At 41.0% G+C, this 14441-nt stretch overlaps 1 protein-coding gene across 3 annotated transcripts in view; it reads right to left on the bottom strand.

The window, feature by feature from the left end:
• Positions 1-14441, bottom strand: part of LOC120556593 (protein ELFN1-like) — a 134148-nt gene that overhangs the window by 5766 nt on the left and 113941 nt on the right. For all 3 annotated transcript variants that reach the window (XM_039796270.1, XM_039796271.1, XM_039796272.1), the window contains 3 exons: positions 3089-3856; positions 2849-3002; positions 1651-1817 (listed from right to left, as the gene is read on the bottom strand). In XM_039796270.1, coding sequence (XP_039652204.1) covers positions 1651-1817; positions 2849-3002; positions 3089-3378 — 611 coding nt within the window. In that variant the 5' untranslated portion in view covers positions 3379-3856. The remainder of the gene's footprint in view (positions 1-1650; positions 1818-2848; positions 3003-3088; positions 3857-14441) is intronic.

The following is a 14441-nucleotide window of genomic DNA, read 5'->3' as shown; positions in this document are numbered from 1 at the left end:
AAACACGTAGTAAACATTGTGAAATGGAACTAGTTAAGTTTAGGCAACAAAAATACTTACAGTAGTTAGGGTTAGTAAAATTCAGGGAATGGCCTAAATTGAGTCAGGTAAAACTACTAAAATGAGGACGAAACTTGCGTCACGAGCGATAATTACTACAGCTGGAGAGATCGCTGACTGACAAGAAACAATTATGCGTCGTTATGAGCTGCTTGCCTAATCGACCCATATGGACGTTTTTGTTTTCTGGGTGAGGACCGTCTGCTAAATACAGTATCAACAATCTGCTACACCGATTTAGCATTTCAATTCTGTAATACTGTAAGACTCAAAATGGTTGTATTGTTCTCTCTTGTCAACACCTGGCTTCTACATTACCCACAATGCAACTCAATCACCAGCAGTTAAGTCTGAGATTTGGGAGATGTACTCAAAATGAGGAGTGTGGTACAGAGGTTTGGTGCGCTCACTTCTTTCTAACTACACAACCCCAGATCTTCCCACTCCAAACCTAGTCTTCAGCCCCCTCAAGTTATGTCACTTGGGGGGGGCTGAAGATTATGAGTTTGATCAGACTTTGCACAGCTCCCTCCGGAGCCACAAAAGGCTTTATATTTTCTGAACTCTTTCACATATGCAGTAGTTCTCCTTAAGACCTGTAAACAGACTTTGATGTGTAACAACTGCAGGCCTACCCTTTAAATGCACTTGTTATTCAGTCTTCTTGTACTTCAGTTTTAGGTCTTAAACATTTCCCAAAACACCTTTCAACAAGCCCCAAAGAGCAGTTAAACATCTTCCATTTTGCTGTTGCTTTTTATATTTAAGTTAAGAGATCAATACCAGTTACGGTACCGACCAAGACAGTTATTCCCACTGAGAATAGTATCTCAACTTTTATTAAAAAAAGGTGGCTTGTTGCAGCATTGCATCATAGTTTACTGAGGATACGGTAAGTGAGAGAGAAAAATGGTATCTCTGCATCTTCTGCAATGCTTTTTTCCCAGTTTATCAGCAAAACATCAGTTCTAATTGGTGAATTTAGAAAGCAGCCCTTATTATGGGTCTATGACACTAAGCCTGACATTTAAAATTGATGTTTAAGGAACTTACTATATTCTACCTAGAAATAGATAGATAGATAGATAGATAGATGGATAGATAGATTTTTATTGATCCCAAAAATGGGAAATTACAGTGTTACAGCAGCAAAATATATTACACACCAATGAACGATAAATTAGGAACCCAGAAAAACAAGTCAGATTGCCAGTAGCCTTTTTGTAAGTTCTTTGCGTTGAATTCTTCTTTCATATAATTTCAGTACCAAATGACAAAACTGCTACAGTTTAGAGAACCGATTTATCATGAAATTGTTTAGTCAATAAAATGGTCATATAGTTTCAAATTGCTTGTTTTGCCCAACTAATAGTTGAAAACCCCCAAATATAATAACATTTTCAGTGAGGCAACTGAAAATCAGCAAATCCTCTAACCAAATCTTCCATGATTAATCAATTACTATTGAAATTGCTGTGAATTCCTTTCTAACAATTATCTAATTGATTAATCAACTAACTGTTTAGGTGCTACCAAGCCATGTTTTCTCTCTCTCTCTCATTAGACACATACACAGACCCAGGTCAATACCTGTTCATGGAGAGATCTATATTCTCTATGTTGGGGCATTCCCAGAAGGTGTTGGGTGTAACAGTCTCGATGAGGTTGGCTTGCAGGTAGAGATACTGCAGCTTGCCCAGACCTCGCAGCATCCCCTCGGTCAGGTTCCTCAACTTGTTAAAACCCATCTGGAGAACCTGGGGAGACGAAGACAAGTGGGATTATTCTAATCTCTGAAGAGCCGGCCTGCGCCAGGCATCACACGACAAACTGGAAACATGCAGAACAAACAGACAACGGTTCAGTACAATTCATGTTTCACATGGTGATCTAAGCCTCTATGCTGTGCTCAATTTACTAAGATCTTTCTTGTTCACATTTTACCTCCTGGCCCAGCTCCAGCAGCTGCTTGATGTGTAAGCATGCCAGCTCATTATGGCTGCGTTCAGCTCAGTTTGGTGAAAACACTTTTGCCTGAATGTTTCTGAAAGCTATAATGAGCGGGTTTTGTCTTTCTTGTGTGCCTGTGTCCATCTGTGTGTATAATACTGGGATAATTTAGATCCTTTACCACAGTGTGAAAATACTCCCTTTTGATTACAGTTAAAAGTCCTTCATTCATAATTATGATCATCAGCAAAATGTACTTGAATAATCAAAGTGAAGGTACTCATTATGAAGAATTTAATACTTTGAGAAATAAATGTTGAAATAAAATTAAAAAAATTCCGAAAACCCTTTTTTTTTCATTTTCCAAAAAAAGTTCTCAAATATTAAATATTAAATGCATTACAATGTGTTGAAATTATATACCCAGTATTATTATATATATATATATATATATGTTACATAATTGGATTATTAGCCTGCTAATGCATTAATGGGTAAGCTGCATTTTAATATCGCAGCTGGTAAAACTGGAGTTAATTTTAACCACAGTACATACTGTCAGGTAGTTAATCTGTAAGAATTGATCACATGTTATGCCAATCAAATCGTTTGTGTGTAAAACATTAACTTTACTGTGACATTAAAACTCTGAAATGAATCTATATGGGCAAAATATTTCCCCCTGAAATGTAGTGTAGGAGTAAAGTAACATACTGTAAGTGTAACATACCCAAATCCCTCAAAATTGATTTGATAAATGCACTTTTCTCCATTGTGTGTATGTGCATTAAGTGCATCTATAAATATGAGTATAAAAGTACATTCTGTCATTGCTCACCTGCAGGTTGAATTGTGCTGAGAACGCTCCGTCTTCCACATAGCTGATATCGTTCTTGGTGAGGTTCAGATAGGTGAGGTTGCCAAAGCGACTGAGTGAAGAAAAATGGACCGACCGAATCTTGTTCTCATTCAGCCTCAGATCCACAATAGTGCTGTTGAGAGAAGTGTGAATGCTGTAGATGTTTGACAAAGAGGCAAAAAAATATAGACAAATATTTTTATCGTTAAGTTTCCTTACCTGTTAATGTGGGAGGGGATGGTCTCATACGGCGGCTGGTTCATACTGCAGATAGCCAGCCACACAAAGCCTTTCTCGCCTTCGATAAGCCAGCAGTCAGCTGTTACCATTGGCAACCGCATTATTGACAGCAGGGCGAGCCAACAGAGGAAGGAGCTGGCTGTGGACAGGACCACTGATGAAGAACCTCCAGTCACGTTATGTCTCTGCCGTCCCTGTCCTGTCCTCCCGGCCATTTGGGATGTCGTCACAATATCCATTGGAGAAACCCGAGCAGAGATGCTTGCCATCTAACATTTATTCATGCAGGCTAGCGCCATTTGAAAGGGAGTGAGGGCTTGTTTGGTACAGTAATATCTCAGTGTGTGGTGACTTGGTATTGCCTTTTTTGTCAGATTTGTGTCTGTACTGCTTGAAGTGTAGTCACAGCATGGTAAAATGTGGTTCTCCTTAGCTTGTCTTGTAATCGTACAGCAAATTGAAGTTTCAGTTGTGTGAAGAATTAAGGATTTATTATAGTAGAAATGAGCCAGGCATATGATGTATCAATTTATTGGCAGTATGTGTGTCTAGGTAAACTGTATCAATTGTTTAATTAGGGGGTCGCATTTGATTTGTTGTGTATAAATTGGCAAGAGGAAGTCGTCCTGGTGCCAGATTGGCTGGTACTCATGTCTTCTGTGGCCATCTGCATCTCTGATTGGACAAGCACCTCTTTTCTTTCTTCCTCATTGCTTGCTGCTCTGTATTTGGTGTGAGATCTCGTCCCTGGAGGGAAAGGGAGAGAGAGAGAGAGGGATGGGAGGATGACGTTAGAAAAGATTTGCTAATTAATTAATTAATTAATTAATAAAACAACACAACCTTGTTACCAGCATGATGAGATAGAGGTAGTTATTTCTTCTTATATAACAGTTTGACACACATATGCCCAAAATTCTATGCACACACACATCTTCTATACTCAAAAGACCTTTCTTGACAAGTCCAATTAGCGCACATTGGTTCAGATACACAACAAGCACCAGCAAATGTTAAAAATACACTCAGCTTGTTGCTGTTGTAATGTATGTACACACACACATTTTCTGCCACACCATAAGCCTTGGGGCCTTGATAGGCCTGGGCTAAGAATGCCCCTTACTAAGATACTGTATCTAATTAATTAATCTGCTCTAAATAAAACACTTCCTGGGAGAAAAAAAAAAGCTGATGTCTGATGGAACAGGAGAGAGAGAGGGAGAGGCGGGGGAAAGAAAGAGGCTCACAACGAACTGTGGAGTGGCGCTGAGGAGGATGAAGGAGGATGAAGAAGTGGATGCAAGAGAGTGGTAAGGAAAGATGTTTGGGGGAGGGGAGAGAGATGGTGAGATGGAGCAAAGAGTGAGGTAGAGGGGCGGTATAAGGCATTAAAGGGGAACTATGCAGTTTTTTTTTAGCTTACTTTACTTTAACTGAACAGTTTCGGAGTAACTGGAATGGTTATATGAGTTTTTTGGGGGTTGAATGGTGGCCGTGTTGCTTCCCCCTAGCGCCTGTGATCAGAAAAACCACCCTTGCAACTTTGGGCCGGCGAGCCGCTTTGTTTTTTTACTGAATTGCTTCACGGCACTGCACACATACACGCCCCATCCAGGAAGCGGCTAGCTATAAGAACAAGGTAGCGATGGAGTTTTTCACTCTATTGTCATGGCTGAGACGGAAAAAAAGAAGCAGAAAGCTAGGAAAGCATTGTCGGAAGAACAGAGAAAGAGGAAACGGCAGACTGACTGAGTGAGGAGACAGACACGAGTAAACATCGGACCAGCGTTTTCAGAATGGCGAGAACTGAGCCAAACAGAAGCCTGCGAATCAAGCTTCTGAAGTTCGCGCCTCCCTCATCGGACTCATCTCTGATGGAGACGAGTCCGCTTACAGGTCGGAGGCTGACCACCTGGTGAAGTGGTGCAACCAAAACAATCTAGATCTCAACGCTCTTAAGACAGTGGAGATGGTTGTGGACTTCAGGAAGAACCCAGCCCCACCTGCCCCCATCACCCTCTGTGGCTCCACAATTGACACTGTGGAGTCTTTCCGCTTCCTGGGAACTACCATCTCCCAAGACCTCAAGTGGGAGCTGAACATCAGCTCCCTCGTCAAGAAAGCACAACAGAGGATGTACTTCCTGCGGCAGCTGAAGAAATTCAACCTGCCAATGAAAATGATTGTGCACTTCTACACAGCCATCATTGAGTCCATCCTCACATCCTCCATCACCATCTGGTACGCTGCTGCCACTGCCAAGGACAAGGGCAGACTGCAGCGTGTCATTCGGTCTGCAGAGAAGTTGATTGGCTGCAATCTGCCGCCGCTCCAGGACCTTTACGCCACCAGGACTCTGAAGCGTGCTGGAAAGATTGTGACCGATCCCGCCCACCCCGGACACAAACTCTTTGAGCCACTCCCCTCTGGCAGGAGGCTGAGGTCCATCATGACCAAAACCTCACGTCACATGAACAGCTTTTTCCCCTCCGCCACTAGCCTTATCAACAAGGCCCGGAACCCACCCTGACTCTCCACCTGGCTCTTCATGCCACTGTTGTCTCTCTGCTGTAATGCTCTTTGCTCTTTATTTATTTATTTTGTATTTTTTATTCTATCTTTATTTTTAATTTAATTTAATACATACTGTGAACATATACTTATATTGTTTATACCTATACTTATATTGTTTAATATTCCATTTAGAGAATGTGTGATGTGCACCAACAACACCAAAACAAATTCCTTGTATGTGTTAAAAAACGTACTTGGCAATAAAACCCTTTCTGATTTCTGATTTCTGAGATGCTGACCTGGAGTTCTTGCTGTTGAACTTGTAAGTATCCTTGGGATAAACACTGTTTAAGCTTTGTATTTCTGGTTATTGCGACATGAAATGACACTGTCATAACTATGACATGACACTGTCATGAACGTGTCATAAACGTTATAAACAAGTCATAAACGTTTATGACTTCTGTCATTAAGTGTCATTCGGTTTTTGTCATGACAAGTTGACATTGTTTGGGTTGTCTCTAACCTTGCACATCTAGTTTAATTAATTCATTTTAATAATCATTATGTCAACATGTCATGAATACAAAAAAGAGGTGGATTTTCGGTTTATTGCAAGTTGTCATGACAAAGACATCCCAAACTAATTTAATATCAAGTTGTCATGACCAAGACAACTTCTGGTAATGTCACTTTGATTAATGTCAAGTTGTCATAATCAAGACAGACCAAACAATGTCAACTTGTCATGACAAGAACCGAATGACACTTAATGACAGAAGTCATAAACGTTTATGACTTGTTTTATAACGTGATTAGGTTATAGCTCGCTAGCCGTTGTCAGTTACGAAGTTTTTATATGAAAACAAATGAACATGATCAGAGGGAGAAGATGGGAGGGGGGAGAGTCGCCAATGAGTTTTTACGACAGTGTTGCCAAATATCTATTCTGAAGTTGTAGGGGGAGCTCTATAGAGAAACTTGTGAGCAAAAAGCGAGTGAAGACAGTGAAGAAATTGCCAAAACTGCATAGTGCCCCTTTAAGGAGAGAAAGGGGCAGTAATTACATTACATGTCATTTAGCGGACGCTTTTATCCAAAGCGACTTAATTGTAAGTCGCTTTGGATAAAAATTCTGTGAGAAAAAGAGGAGGCTGGGAAGAGAGAGGGATGTAGAGTGGCTCTCTGTCTGGGGATTTTGCTAGAATAGTGGCTCCCTCTTCTCTTTGAGAGCCTTTTTCTCAGCTGTAAGAGCAACAAACAGGATGTGACATTATGGAGGGGGTGAAAGAGTGGGAAGGAGCAAAAGGTCCGGCCTTCCTCTCAGCCATCTTTTGGCTGCTGTTCCCTCCTTATTGATTACAGATGAATTGCGAGGCAGAGAGGTGCTGATGTGTCACCTCTAATCTACGAAGGAGAGCAATGCTTTTTTAGAATAGGACAAAGCTTCTCTGAACTTTTTTTGTGTCCTTGTAAAGAGAAAAAGTCTTGACGTCACATCCTGGCTAGCTGCCGTTCCACTGGCTTCTGTGACTCATTCTTATCTCTCAATAAGGATCTCTTTGATCTTTCTTTCCAAAGGAAAAAAGGGTTTTACTACGCAAATTCTAAGATAAGGATGATGTACTGTACATCATTACAACTTGCTCTATTATCCATAATGTTGACCAATGCTCTCTTCCTTCATCTTTCCAGCTTTTTAGCTGTAATCCCTGCTGTCTGAACAAGACAAAGATTCTAAAGCCACGCTGGCGGCTCTGTTCTGATGTAATGCATGTATAATGTTCACCATGTTCACTGTCTCATTTAGCATGTTGGCATGCTGACAATTGCTACTTCGTACTAAACACAGAGTACAGCTGAGGCTGAGGAATTTCATTAGTATTGCAGGTATTTAGTCCTAAACTAGTCTTGCTTTGCCAGACCTTCCTCAACAGCACTGCGGAGGGGGGTCTGGCTAGTCCACCCAGTATTCCAGGATGGGAGAAAAACATGCTCTGGTTTATTGGCATTTACCAATCACAATCGTCAGGGGAGGCACTAAGCACCGGCAGCAGGCCCGGGGCCCGTTTCAGGAAGGAGGTTTAACAAACTGAGTCTATCCCTGAACTCTGAGTTGATTTACCCTGAGATGGGAAACTCTGAGTTTTCGGTTCCAGAACAGCTGATTTGAGTTGGTTCAATCAACTCAGAGTAGGTTCACTCAGAGTGAAGCGCATGCACCACCACTATAAAAAGGCAGCATGAATGGAGCAGTGATACTACGATTCACCATGGTAACAACCATAAAAAAACTGGTTGGCGGAAATACTCATGCGCACATACAGCGAGTTTGAACATGTATTTTTTTTTAAAAGCAACACAGCAGCTGCTGCAAAAGAGAGAGAATTTGCATGGGAGAAAACTGCTGCTAGAGTAAATGTGTATATTCCAATATAGTGTATTAATATCATATTTAATCATAAGTATAATATTACTGGTGAAATGGTATTGAACCTATAAGCTATTTCATTTAGTTGCAATCCTGTGGGCGAAAAAGTCCTAGGCCTACTAGTCCCATTCTGAGGCTGCAGCACCATCATTAACAGAATTATAATTCATAATCTTTCATTTCAAAGGGTTTACATCACCAGTGTTGTAAAGAAAACGTTTGCAAAAAAATCTAATGCGACACAAAGAATCTGCTGGGATGTAGAGCATGTCCACGATGGGTGATGTTAGTGATATGAGGATGGATAAGGTTATGTAGGCTACATGATAGACCGGGAAGAAAAACGATACCGCTCAAATAGGTAGGCTAGTATCTGGAAATGAAAAGGCATCTATAGTCGGGGCCTCAATATCATCTCCTGACGTATGTTTAACTACCTGCGAAGTAATACAGCTTCTTCATCAACGAGATTGTCGACAAAAGGAAATGATTAGTTTTATTAACCTCTCTTTCTGAAACAGAAAACCCAGAGTTTCCCTCATCTCAGGGTTAACAAACTCAGAGTTTTCACTAAACCTGCTTTCTGAAACGGACCCCCGGTGTCGCTGCAAAATAGCCTCGGGAAGGAACTTGTTTTGATGGAACGTGTACGTTCAAAAGTTGTTTTAGTCGTGCAACAGAAAACTCAGATTGGACAGATAGTCCAGCTAGCTGTCTGGATTTACCCTGCAGAGATCTGAGGAGCAGTTAACCATAGTCCTCATAAATCGACCAGAGTTTAAAATTATAACACAAAGAAAGCAGAAGGCACCGGACATCCGGCCGAAAAGAGTGACATCTGGTGGAATTTCCGGCAGCAGCGGAGCAATCCTGGAAGTGGAACGTCGTGGATATAGTCTTAAAGGTGCACTATGAGTGCCTGCATGGTTTCAGTGCAATTTCATTTTTGTCTCAAATCGTAGGCATCTCTCCTTGATCCGCTAGCTGCCTGCCCCCTGAATACACTGTGAAAAAGCCCGGTCTCGGTAGACAACACAGGGGTCATAAACGTCAAACAAACACTAGAGGCACAGGCTGTGCACCAAAATACAACAAACCACTCCAGCCAATCACCGACAAGATGGTTGGGGGAGAGGGTGGGGGTTAGTGACAGTTAGTCAGTTAGTCATGACAATTACGGAAACATGGGGGGGGAGGGGCAAGCTTGCTCTGTTTTGTTTGAAAATTACTTGGAACATCAACAGAAGTGACTTTGTGACTCAAATTTGGCCTGATGATGGCGATAGATGAAAAGTTTTAAAGGATTACCAAAGTTATTACAATTCTTCCTGAGGGGAACATGAATGTGCGTAAAGAAATTTCATGGCAATCCAACAGCAGTTGGGATATTTCAGGTGGACCAACATACCTGACGCTCGTCCAGTAGTCAATACGAGCATTGATTGGATTGATACCAAAAAGTAAACTGTTCCATCTTATGTTAGACAATATTCTAGACACATGAGCATTCTTCTTAGTGCATCATACTGTATCTTTGCATCTCTGCTGCTGTTATACACATCACAAATATAACATTTCTATCGTTTGCGGCCCTGTCTTTAATGTGCATGTTAGTAAAAAGAAATGGTTATTGTTTGGCAATTCATTCGGTGGTAATGAAGATGTATTCCGAAGCCTTTTGATGATAAAGTCACCTCATAAATCATGACACAATGGCTCTCCTCTACACAATAATACATTAGACACTTCTAATGAAACTATTGGTATTGATGACTGGTGTCTGTATTACTTTGCATCATAGTTTGTGACTTGCCCCACCGCTACAGTTCGGCCCTTCTTGTTCATTCTGATAGCTCGTCACTCAACTGGCTTTAGTCTGTCAACCTGGTGATCCTCAACAGTCTTTGGCTCAAGGGAAATTGTTTTTAAAGACTAAGGACAGAAATATGAAATGTCACTGTCAATTTTATTTGTATAGTACCTTTCATTACAAGTAAACCCAAAGTGCTGAAAAACAGAATACTGTACACATCAGATCAGCATGCACTTGCAGGAAATTGTTACACACCTCGCTCACTCCCCTCCCTTTGCTTCCTCTTTTTCTTTCTTTTTACACCAATCTCTTTTTCCGGTTTTGTTGTTTTTTTGCTTCTTCTGAACAACAGAACCTGTGCAAGTAGTGTGCAAATGGTATAAATTGCAGTATAAATGTGTTGAATGATCTAGAAAAACTTCAACTTCAACTTTATTTTTTAAGGAATTTAAGGAAGATATTCCAACAGCACTAAAGTCAATACTGTGCTTTAATAAAACAGAGGACCTTTACGTTAACTTTAGTCCCTCCCAAATTGATAATTGTGTAGATGGTGCTACGGCCTGCCTACGGACGACTTTAGACTCTGTTGCTCCCCTCAAAAAGAAGATGATGAAGCAAAGGAAACTAGCACCTTGGTATAACTCCCAAACTTGTAAATTAAAACAAATCTCGCGAAAACTTGAAAGTAAATGGCGTTCCACCAAACTGGAAGAATCTCGTTTAGATTGGCAAGACAGTCTAAAAACCTATAGGAAGGCCCTAAGAAAGGCCAGATCAGACTATTGTTCATCACTGATAGAAGATAATAAGATTCTAATAATTCTTTTCAGCACTGTAGCCAGGCTGACAGATAGCCACAGCTCTACTGAGCCATCTATTCCTGTAGCTCTGAGTAGTGATGACTTCATGAGCTTCTTTAATGATAAAATTATAACAATTAGAGATACTATACATCACCTCTTGCCCTCAACCTCTAACGGTTCACCTTTAAACGACAGACTGCTAGAAAGACTGACTAGACCTGACATATACTTAAACTGCTTTTATCCTATAGACCTTCAACAACTAATGTTAAAGATCTCTTCAGCTAAGTCATCTACCTGTCTCTTAGACCCCATCCCAACGAGGCTACTTAAAGAAGCGTTACCGTGGTTAACACTTCATTATTAGATATGATCAATATGTCTCTATTAACAGGTTATGTACCGCAATCATTTAAAGTAGCTGTGATAAAACCTCTTCTGAAAAAACCCACCATCGATCCTGAGATCTTAGCCAACTATAGACCTATATCTAACCTTCCCTTTCTCTCCAAGATCCTTGAGAAGGTAGTCGCCAATCAGTTATGTGATTTTCTACATAGCAATAGTTTATTTGAGGACTTTCAGTCAGGTTTTAGAAAGCATCATAGCACAGAGACAGCACTGGTGAAAATTACTAACGACCTTCTAACTGCTTCAGACAAAGGACTTGTCTCCGTACTTGTCTTACTAGTGCTGCATTCGACACTATTGACCATACCATCCTGTTACAGAGATTGGAACATTTAGTTGGCATTAAAGGACTTTCACTAAGCTGGTTTAAGTCCTATTTCTCTGACCGATCTCAATTTTTTAATGTTAACAATAAATCCTCCAGGTACGCTAAAGTTAGCCATGGCGTTCCACAAGGCTCAGTGCTTGGACCCATTCTATTCTCCTTATATATGCTTCCTCTAGGCAATATTATTAGGAAACACTCAATTAACTTTCACTGTTATGCGGATGACACCCAATTAAACCTATCAATCAAGCCAGACGAAACCAGTCAGTTAGCTAAACTTCAAGTATGCATTAAAGATATAAAATCCTGGATGACCTACAATTTTCTGATGTTAAATGCAAACAAAACTGAAGTTATTGTGCTGGGCCCTAAACACTTCCGAACCTCATTATCCGAAGATATAATATAATTACTCTGGATGGTATTGCCCTTGCCTCCAGCACTACTGTCAGAAATCTAGGAGTTATGTTTGATCAGGATATATCCTTTAATGCCCACTTAAAACAAACCTCTAGAACAGCCTTTTTTCACCTTTGTAACATTGCCAAAATTAGGAACATCCTGTCTCAAAACAATGCTGAAAAACTAGTCCATGCATTCGTTACTTCCAGGCTGGACTATTGTAATTCCCTATTATCAGGATGCTCAAAGAAAACCCTTAAGAGTCTCCAGCTGATCCAGAATGCTGCAGCGCGTGTTCTGACAAAAACTAAGAGATAATATTTCTCCTGTATTAGCTTCTCTGCACTGGCTTCCTGTAAATTGAATTTAAAATCCTTCTTCTGACCTACAGAGCTCTAAATGGTCAAGCACCTTCATATCTTGAGGAGCTCTTAGTACCTTATTGTCCCACTAGAGCACTGCACTCCCAGAATGCAGAGTTACTTGTGGTTCCTAGAGTCTCTAAAAGTAGAATGGGAGTCAGAGCCTTCAGCTATCAGGCTCCTCTCCTGTGGAACCAGCTCCCAATCTGGGTTCAGGGGGCAGACACCATCACCACTTTTAAGAGTAAACTTAAAACTCTCCTCTTCGATAAAGCCTATAGTTAGGGAGTGAGGAGTTGCAGCGTTTGACTATACCGGCGGGGAGTGTGTGTAGCCACAGTCATGGTGCACCCCCACACTATCTCTGCTTCTCCCCATAGAAAGCTTGCGTATACTTAGGGAGTAAGGAGTCGCAGCGTTAGCCTAGACCAGCGGGGGAAGGTGTGTAGCCACAATCACGGACCACAGCCTCCCTATCTCCTCTTCCCTGCAGCTCTTAGTTATGCAGTTATAGTTCTAGACTACCGGGCACACTACTCTTGACACACTGAGCTTCTCTCTCCTCTCTTTTTCCATCTGTGTGTATCCATGTCCCAGAAATGCTTGTTACTAACCTAGCTCCGGGGAGCTTATTCCCCAGAGTCCTTATGTTCTTTTTCCGCCCAGCATGTTTCCTTGGATCATGATGGCACCTACATCATGGTGGCAGCTGTCGTGGTCCTGCTCTACGCCCTGCTGTGCCCTATTACACCCTGCTACGCTCTGCAATGCCCGGCTTCGACTTGCTATGTCCGGCCAACGCCCTGTTACGCCCTGCTGTGCTCTACGACACCATGAACTATTACAACTACTACTTCTAGTCATTATCTTTTTGTGACTATTATTGCCATTGTTCATGACACCCCCAACCGGCACCGTCAGACACGGCCTACCAAGAGCCTGTTTCTGTCCGAGGTTTCTTCCTAAAAGAGTGTTTTTCCTCGCCACTGTTCGTACTTAGGCATTCATGCATGCTCTTGGGGGAATCACTGGAATTGTTGGGTCCTTGTAAATTATAGAGTGTGGTCTAGACCTACTCTATCTGTAAAGTGTCCTGAGATAATTCCTGTTATGATTTGACACTATATATAAAATTGAATTGAATTTATTTGTGTCCCCGAAGGTGTACAGCAAGTATAAACACATACAAGACACATAAATACATACAAGTTTTACACAGCCGTAAAAGTACGAGGACAAATAAATTAAAAAAAACAGTACAAGGTGCATGGATAGCAGCGTCAAAGTAACTTACATAGGGTAGGAAAAAGTGCATATCAGCCTACAAAGTTGACACAATATAATCAACAACGACCATTGTCAACATCAGTATCCATTACATTACATTACACCAACCTCTTTTATCAATGTTTCTGACATCCTCAACACATAGTCAACAGACTAGAATATATAAACAACCAAGGAATTAAGAAAGAAAAGAAGAAGAAACCTATTCAAGAAGGAAATGGCTGCAGGTATAAAGGAGTACTTGTATCTTAGGCAGGAGCCAGACAGCAAGGACTGAAATTCAGGAAATAAGGGGTGGGAACTGTCGGAGCGAATAGCATTAGCTTTCCTGACTATCTGTCCATGGAACAGGTCTGATATGTGCACTGTTGGACACCCAATATCTTGTTGCTCATCTTCACAACTCTGTTTAGTGCAGTTTTGGACTTGATGTTAAGATTTTGGAATCAACAGAGAAGAGAGAAGGTCAGGACAGATTTAATATAAGATCTGTAGAACAGAATCATGAGGGACTTGTCCACATGAAACTTGGACAGTTTCCTCAGGCAGTACAGGCGCTGCTGGCCTTTTTTGCGTAACGCTTCAGAGTGGAAAGTAAATTTGAGCTTGTTATCCACTATTGTCCCAAGATATTTATAGGTTTCAACAGAGTCTACAGTATGTCCCTTGATGATGGTATTTTGGTTGTTAGTGGGTTTGTGTCTAAAATCAATGCACATGTCCTTAGTTAGACTTTAGATTTAGGCAGTCGTTGGTATAAAGAATATAGAGGAGAGGAAAAAGGACACAGCCCTGGGGTGACCCAGTGGATTATAGCAATTGACAAGATGTGCATCCATTAACCCTCACTCTCTGAGTTCTGGATGGTAAAAGTCAAGAATCCAGCCTACAATGTTAAAATATAAGCTAAAATAATTGATGAGTTTATCAATAATAATGTGGAGCTGGATCATGTTAAAAGCTGACGAAAAGTCAACG

The sequence above is a fragment of the Perca fluviatilis genome, chromosome 1 (assembly GCF_010015445.1).
Source record: "Perca fluviatilis chromosome 1, GENO_Pfluv_1.0, whole genome shotgun sequence".
NCBI classification, from domain to species: Eukaryota; Metazoa; Chordata; class Actinopteri; order Perciformes; family Percidae; genus Perca; species Perca fluviatilis.
The sequence above is the reverse complement of the archived record's forward strand: the minus strand, read 5'-3'. Positions and strand labels throughout refer to the sequence as shown.